Source organism: Chelon labrosus (assembly GCF_963514085.1).
Source record: "Chelon labrosus genome assembly, chromosome: 11".
Taxonomy (NCBI): Eukaryota; Metazoa; Chordata; class Actinopteri; order Mugiliformes; family Mugilidae; genus Chelon; species Chelon labrosus.
The window spans coordinates 6,250,492-6,259,048 of NC_140344.1; the positions used below are offsets into that span (position 1 = coordinate 6,250,492).

Below are 8,557 nucleotides of genomic sequence, written 5' to 3' on the forward strand. Positions count from 1 at the left end.
ATCAGAGAAGATGATCTTACTCCTCTTCTTTGCTTCTCATTGATAAAGGGCTTTCTTCTAGCTTCACACGACTTGAGCCCTGCCCGTAGGAGCCTGTTTCAAACAGTTCTCACCGTGCACTTCATGCCAGCTGCCATTTGCCATTCTTTTTGTAAGTCACTTGATGTCATCCTACTGTTGCTGAGTGGCATTCAAATGAGTTGACAGTCACCCCGGTCAATCGCCCTTTGCCAGTCTGTAGCTTGCCAGTTTGTGCTTTGTGTTGAAGGATGGAAGCAACCTGACGCTCACTGTATTCCTAGTAAAGCCAGAACTGAACCATTCTTTTCCACACTCAAAACATTTCTTTTCAATTCCTTTGGCACAGTCAATAGTTATTTTTTGATTCCAATTACTTTTGAGGTACTACTAGCACTGTTTTTTCCTATTGCAAGAGGATTGTGATGACAACAGCGTCAAAACAATGAGTTTTTATCCTTTTCCTCGTTGAGTGCTTGTTTTGGAATTCACACACACAGTTTATTACTGGTTGGTAACCAGCTTCACTTCAGTCCCCCCCTTCAGGGATTCCAGTGTTATCAGATCCCACTTCAAGGATCAAGTTTCTGGGAGGATTGTGTTGCACTCTGATAAGCTACTTTGTGATGTTTTTCGCTGGCTGGGTGCCTTCTCCAGTTGGAACTCACTCCCTCATTACTCCACCACCTGGTGTAGTGGGGGATCTCTGTTCTATGAACTGTTCTGTGAAGAATTTGTAGACTCCTGTCTCTGTTGTTACACTACTAGGCTGATGCTGTTGTGTCACAACCTGCAGATGTCCATAGTCAGTTTGGTTAATGTTGGAATTATTCACTTGCTATTGTCCTGGACTGTCTCTTAATCTTAAAGGGAGTTTGTCTGTGAAGGTTCTCAGTCATCCAGGTCATGGTATATCCAAAAAAGGTTCAAAAAAGGCAACTGGACTTACAGAGTTTTTTGAGAAGATGTTTAATACTCAGATGAGTGGTGAAACGTCTTCTCAAAAAACTCTACAATTCCAGTTGCCTTTTTTTTAACCTTTTTTTAAAGGGAGTTATTAATTGGCCAGATGGAAAAAAAAAAACTTTCAAGGGGAAGCATAACAATTTATTGAGCAAAAGGCACCCTGGGTTGTATTAACTTTGCTTTGTACAAAAACAAAAGAAAAAGTTACAAAAAAGCACTGGACAGTGGGTGTCTGACCCTTTTATTACCACAAGCTTTTCACACCATTTGTGAATCCACTCCACTTCCTCAATGTTTCTTAAAGGAATAGGGAAACTGTTATTCTGTTGAGCTATTTAATTTGATCTCTCACCAGAACCATAACACAGTAATGACAATTTGTAGAAGGACACAACAACCCAGCTTACAAAATAGACGTGGTGGTTCATATTTTATGAAAGAATGTTAAATGAATGCCATGATGTCTGCTACATACCCTACACTAATACTGTCAAATGCTATATTGTGAGGTTTACTAGTTTCCAGTTAACATACTCTGATCAGCCACAACATTAAAACCACTGACAGGAGAAGTACACAACATTGATCATCATGTCCAAAAACTGTTTTGGAGGCACAAAGGGAACTAACACAATATTAAGTAGGTGGTTTTAATGTTGTGGCTGACTGGTGTATTAACGCTACTGTATACTGAGAGGAGTCAGTTTAGCGGCTGCCTTTACATGCAAAATTGATAACCTGATAGCTGACGGCCATCTAGTGGTTACTAGTGATATTGCTACATCACAACCCAATTGTCCTATGCACTGTGACAATGTTAAGTTTCCTGCTTTTAATTTACCCATTGAATGGGTCTTCTTAGATATCATAGCAACAATTGCCCTTTTTTGATATTACTGATGAAACATGTTTGTAGGAACACTAGGAATAAGAGTATGTTGTAAAGCTGTTTAGAGGTTGTAAGTTAACTACAGGAATAAATAAATGTTTGCTTTTGTCTTAATTGGTCCATTCCTTGATCCACAACACGTTTGTTATCTTTATTAGGTCAGGGTCACTTTAACTCTCCTATGCTTTCTGTAGGGGTTTGTATTTACAGACTGTTGCCATTTCTTCACTACTTTCTACACACTTATGTTGTGCAGATGTGACAAGAAGGAATGTGTTCTAAAAAGATACCCAAGACTTTAAATGGAATAACTTTGTTTTTTGACTTTGAACACCAATACACAAGGCAGTTTAACCCATTGTCTGTGTCTTGTTATGCTTTTATCTCAAATTCACTAAAGGGAAGTCTGCATTTTGCAAACAGGCAGAATCAAATATAAATCAATATAGATTTAATTGAATTTAAATGCTGAAGCTGTTAAAACCTTGACTAGACTTTCTCAATTTACACCTCATTACATTTATAAGAAGTATGCTGTATCCATTTGATGTTTCAGCAGATGAATATCTAGATATTTCTTCACCACATATTGGGAAACTGGAAAGAAGTGTTGATAGTGAGAATTTATTAAAGGAACATATGTACATGTTACACGTTGGTGTGTTAAGGGTTACAAGAACAATACTTTTCTGAACATTACTACGGGACGAGCCTTGTGAAAATGATTTATTATTTGTTTATTGTTTTTTAAATCATGTGAACCCAAACAAGACAATTGTTCTAATGCTACAGGCAGGATTGGCAGCACTGATCAACAGGACAGATGAAAAGACTGGATCAATTCTAACTTCACAGATAATGAGTTCAGTCATAGTTCTGGTTTTTGGCATGATCCATTTTCCATCTGACCAGAAAAATACAAGGGGTATTAAACGGGGGAATGGTCTCCTGCTACTTGAGAATAAGAGCCAATGACCTCTAGAACAACCGAACCTACAACTGGCCAAACCCTGATACACAAAACACCAACAGCAGCAGGTTTCTTCTTTTTTCTAAACGATGTGGTAAGATCCACATGGTGCCTCCAAAGTGCTCCATTACAAACACAGACGTAGTCAGTTCTTAGACCATCTTGTATCCAGCATCAGGCATTTGACAGGCAGTAAGGTGCATACGGCTACGGCAAGTACATTCACACTGAAGAGAGCTTCACTGCGGCTTTGATCCGCTGCCAACAGGCTTCGGCTTTGTCAAGAGAAGTGCAAGGACAGAAACTGAGAGAGAGCCTGATGTCTATGCAAACTTAAGGAATGACTGAGTGTAAAAGGTAAGGCAACTACCTTTTGAGGAATGACAGTTTCATATTCCAAGGAAAAGGCCCATCAGTAAAAGGGCTGAACTATATTGGCAATAAGAGTCAAGTCGATGAGTTCCAGTACGGCCTGGCAACAATCTACATCTTTAACTGGGCAGACAGCCCAATTCCACGACTGACAGGGTTCTCCAAAAGAAAAACAAAACACCATTTCAGCTCAACAAGTCTGATTAAAAGGTCCATTAGCCTTTGTGTTTCGTTTCCTGTCAGGGGTACAGTCTCAGTAGATTGTGAGGCTGACCGACCGATTCATCTTCTTTCCAATGAGCCTGGTGGTTCTGGGGTTGTACTGAACTGTGGAGCGGGTCAAGATCCTGTCTGTGGATAAAACCTTCTCTTCTGCTGCCGCTCTGGCCTGCTGGGCTTTCTTTAGCTCCCTGAGGAAGATGAGGAAGGAGAGTTAGTAACAGCTAATTTTTTGTCAGGCTCCATTATCCAATTTTTTTCACCCTTTAAAATAATATCCTCAGTCTCAAATTGGCACAGTACTATGAAAAGTATTTTACAATATTTTTACTTCAATTTATTGACAGTGGATTGATGGAGAAAAGATTAATTAATAAATGTATTTCAGGTAATTATTAGTCTCAGTCCTAACTTAACTAGTTTGTATCTTCTATCTGTAATTATCTGACAACAGAGTTTACAGAACACACAGGCAATGTCAAATCACTGTTGGCTGAAGTTTACCACTCAAGAAGGGTCTGTCCCTACTTACTTTTGAAGAAGAGCATTCTTGAACTTCTCTGCGTTGAGCTCAACTCTGAGCTGGTCTGCGCTCATTCTGGCAGCAGTCAGAAGCACTGGGTGTTTGATGAGGTCAGAGGTTGATGGTCGTCTGGTCGGGTCAGGATGGATCATCAGCTGAAAAAACAAGGGACGGATAAGGTTTAAAGATTAAATCAGTAAAGCACATGCTTCTAAACAAAGATGTAAAAAAATACAGACAACTCAGTGTCTCAAGATACAAAATATTGGAATTAGTTTAGAAGCCAGACACACAGGAACCAAAGAAATGCAATAACATTAACTCCCAATTTCACAAACTCATACTTATTCAGAAGAAAGTCAGATAAATGTGTGTTGACAGTTACCTTGAGAAGACTGAGAAACTCTGAAGAAAGCACTTGAGGGATGGCGGGGAGTTTGCCCTGTCTTATCTCGTGCCATTTGTCTCCGTTGGTGGGGAGAGGTTCAGCCCCTGAGGCACTCACAACAGTCAGGGCCAGAGCAAAGATGTCTGCCTTTGTCAAGTTACTGTAGTCCTAGGAAAATGTCAGAACAACATGTTAAAATTGAAGATCTTGTTTGAGAATGTACAGATACAAAAGTGCAAGCATTTTTAAGTAGGACAAACCTCTTGTAAAACTTCATTGGCCAAGTATCTGCTGTCACCCTCCTCTACCTGTGGATTGTTCACCCTGGTTACATGTCCGAGATCACCTGGAGAAGGAGCACAAAGCATGAAAATTTAGACTGGATGCTGGGACCAATAGGAAATGTAAATAACCTTAAGCTGACAAAATGATTACAGGACATCTGCATACAACCAGGAAAGTGACATACCAATTTTGTAGACCACGCTAGTTGTGAGGCCATCATCATCATCACATTCATCGCAGCTTGCTACAGTTTTCCGTGAAATGAAGATGTTGCCTAGGACAAAGACGGCAAGTTAATTTCTGACACAGAAAATTATGTTAAACCACAAGAAAAAGTCCCAAACATAGGTCTTATACAAAAAAAAATAATAATAATTAGCAACACCCAAAGTCTACGCTAGACCAAATCACCCAACCATAAAGTTGACTCCTGTGGTTGTGTCTTTAAAATAATATATTATTATGGCACAGAGTGTATTCTTCAAGCATTAAAAACAAGTACTCACTGGGCTTGATATCCATGTGCACCAGAGAGGTTGAGTGGATGTACTTAAGTCCTCGTGTGACTTGCAGCAGCAGATCTTTCAGCTCCAGCTCTGATAGGTAGCTAAACTGCCTGTAGTTCTCAGCAATGACGTCAGATAGCGTCCCGCCATTGCAGTACTCGTTCTGAATAAGCATGTGGTCATCCTCTGCCCAGGCTGAGTAGTACCGCACCACATGGGGGTGCTGGCCCAGCACCGCGTGGGCATACACTTCCCGTAAGGCATTTTGCCTGTGAAGGGGGGGAACAGACAGACAGCTTTAATTAAGCCTTTGTTGCAAACAACTTTTGACCTGTCCATGGAAGGAGGGACACACATGGATAACTGAGGGCATTTATGATAAAACTTGAAATGTGTCACCAGTAAACAAGTATAAATGTTAACTGTCCGTCAGCCTTAAACATACTATAACACAGTGAAAGTATTAAGAGTAAAACACCATAGGACGCAGGCAATACTATATACAAATTAAGACTGAACATGATGATTTACTTACTCGTCTACTGATCCTGCCAGGGGCTTTTTCGACCTCTTGATGGCGTAGATGCAGCCATCAAGCCGTTTCACACACTTGAACACAGCACCAAACTCCCCACAGCCGATTTTCTCCAACTCGAGGAACTCTGAGGCATACCGGGACATCATGTTGCTTTCCATCATGGTGATCCTCTGAGGACAGAAAAATTATGGAACCAAATTAACCAAAATCATTTTAAATCCATTACACAGCTAGCACAAAGTTTCTTTTCCAGTTGCTTTGAAGGGTGCTAGTTACCAATTAATATTCATGATGCATTTACTCTGAAACCTCTACACATCTTTTATCAGAAAATGATATAGAGTGATGTCTTTGAATATTTAAAACAAAGATTGACACAACAAAAAGCAGAATTAATGCATTAATGTATGAAATAAATATAGATTACAAAACATTTAAATACCTTTGATGGTGGGAGGACTTCCTCCTCCCCTTCACCATCACTGGCCTCCATGTCTTCTCCACAAGAGCTGAAAGAAAGAAGACAATAGAGCATGCTGATTAGCATTCTGTTCAGCAGGGGGCGGCAGTGAGGGCAAGCACATGGCAGAGTTCTCCAGTAACCATGAGGTATTGGTTCCCAGCCAAGCCCTCCTGGCCGTGGTTAACGGCTTTAACGTATCCTGCCCTGATAACAATGGCTTTGGTCTGTGCTCAAGATAACAGGTAAAGTTCTTTAACACTGATCTGCAGTGTTTGATCAAGTATAATGATTAAAATGAAATGTGACCATAAACTAACTGACAAAGGTGGGAAATCAGAAACAAAATATTGACTGTAAGGTACAATCCATTTTGGAGAGGTATTAGAATCTTTTCAGTAACAACAGCAAGTAGTAACAAAAGATTTGGGGCAACAGCAGAAAACATCTGTGCAACATACTCATTCCAGTGGGTCCGCTTCCTGTTGTTTCTCTGCTGTGTGGCAGACTGGATGAGGAGGGAGTCTGGGGTGAAGGGGTTAAAGTTGACCAACGGGGTCTGCTGCCTCCTGTTGCTGTTTATGATTGACTTTCCTGAAGCCTCCGCATTCTTGAACAGAGCAACTCTCCTGCTGGAGGATCCTGAGCCAGAGTCCCTAGCTCTGGACAGCAAACTCTGTAAAAGACAGTTTTGGTTAGGGCTTTCATTAATGAGAAAGAAAAACAGATTAAAAAAAGGATAATTTACTTATAGAATATGACTACAAATAAGCCTTTCAAAATAATATGATTAATGAATTAATCTAAAATTAAAATGTTGTAATAGTCTATAAAATCTGTATAAAAGGTAAATTGCTGTGTAATGCTCAAATTAAAGATCAGCACATACCAAAACTCACGACAAAAACATCTAGCTGACTACAGCGAGAGTGTTATGCAATAAGTACAGTTGTACATTATGTGGGTCACTAGGTCTTAACTGACACCGCAAGTCTCTCCTGGAATTCCAAAAAATTGAACCGATTTGTTTTTGTTTTTTTTAAGGCCAGTGTGCCTTACGTTACAACACAACCGATGACAAGATCCAGAAACAGCCAAATGATTTAGTGATGCACACTTAACCTGAGGTCTTTGCGAACATTGTGCATGTATTCATTTATTCCGTTTTAAAATAATCCAATATTAATGTTTTTAATCAACAAATACTAACCTTTGGTGTGTGTGGTGTGTCAAAAAGCCGGAGCTTTCTGAAGGTCTTGTGCGGAGGTGTGTCTGGGCAGTCTGGTATCGGGGAGCTGGATCCTTCCCCGTCGTCCTGGACGAATGACCGCTCCGGCGATCCTCCGTAGAGCCGAGGGCTTTTCCTCGGTGACGGCGAGCAGTTGGCAAAGAGAGCGCTGCTCGGCGACCGCAGATGAGACGGAGAGCCAAAGCCCTCCTCGTCCCACAACTCCACGTCGTCGTCCCCGCCGGACTGGTTCAGGGGGCTGCTGCTGCCCTCCAGTCGTTTGCCAGCGTCGTCCCGTCGCAGTGGCATCGGGGAATCCATCTCCGTGAAGCCGGACTCTCCACCGGTGCTGTTATTAACGTCTTCAATAGGGTCGTCCTCTCCATCGCTGGATGCGAATTGTAATTTCTGACGAATTGGTCGAGTTTTTGGGGAGGGGGATCCGTGTCGATGGCGACCGTAGCTCGACATTTTCAGGATTTAAACCCCGGCCTGGTCGACGGGGAAAAAAAACACGCGGTTGGATATCCCCAACGCTTGAAGCGGCTTTTCTGGCAAAAGTGGCAAATTCCGAATTACCTTAAAGTAAAGGTATCGAGGAAAAAGTGTGCTAAAGTTATCGATAAGCGCTCAAATCTCCGTTAGCATCACAGAAAATGTTAACTTGTTTGCTAACTCCTACACGCCCATCCAACGCCGAGAAATGGCCACGGGCTGCCTTGTAGTCACCGTCAGAACAATGTCCGCAGTTGGTCTCAAAATAACAAAAAACAGTATTAAACGTACCCCGTCCAGTCGGGTATCGGTATCCGTCGTTTACTCCTGCGTGGCTCGCCGACACAGAAACACTTCTTACCGCAATAAAACCATACTAATGTTTACGAAAAGTTTGAATGAGTCAAGAACTGTCCTCTTCCTATCACGCGCGTGGTAAAGGACTTCCCGCGACCGTTGGTCACGTGCTGCGGCTCAGCCAATCACGACTCGTCTTGAAATTTTGAAAGATGGGCGTTCCAGAGTGGTTTCGGGAGGCGTTGCGTCACCGATGGCAGCCAAACAATCTGGCGCGAACACGTTTCTTTTCACGACGCTAAAGTAACACGTTCCCATTAACTTCGAGACAATGACTCATTGATGGCACGATCAAACAAGCCGCGGTACAAGTAGATCAAAGTAATATGGAGCTTAGTCCGTT

The 8,557-nt window shown here is 41.7% G+C and overlaps 1 protein-coding gene across 1 annotated transcript; it reads right to left on the reverse strand.

Annotated features, from left to right (window-relative positions):
• Positions 1-111: 111 nt before the first annotated feature.
• wee1 (WEE1 G2 checkpoint kinase) lies at positions 112-8,295 on the reverse strand. The gene is made up of 10 exons (XM_084555362.1): positions 7,345-8,295; positions 6,596-6,810; positions 6,117-6,183; positions 5,672-5,844; positions 5,137-5,405; positions 4,815-4,904; positions 4,606-4,691; positions 4,343-4,513; positions 3,967-4,112; positions 112-3,625 (listed from the first exon to the last, which is right to left on the reverse strand). Exons 1-10 carry the CDS (start codon positions 7,831-7,833, stop codon positions 3,469-3,471), a joined length of 1,863 nt encoding a protein of 620 aa, XP_084411488.1. The 5' UTR covers positions 7,834-8,295; the 3' UTR covers positions 112-3,468.
• Between the last annotated feature and the right edge of the window lie 262 nt (positions 8,296-8,557).

What these genes read in the sequence shown, in the direction of transcription:
- wee1 (XM_084555362.1), bottom strand. Translation starts at nt 7,833, where the DNA reads ATGTCGAGCTACGGTCGCCATCGACACGGATCCCCCTCCCCAAAAACT. An exon ending in AAGCGGACCCACTGGAATGA is followed by an intron (nt 6,184 to 6,595) that starts GTATGTTGCACA and finishes TCTTTCTTTCAG; the next exon opens with CTCTTGTGGAGAAGACATGG. An exon ending in GCACATGGATATCAAGCCCA is followed by an intron (nt 4,905 to 5,136) that starts GTGAGTACTTGT and finishes TCTTTGTCCTAG; the next exon opens with GCAACATCTTCATTTCACGG.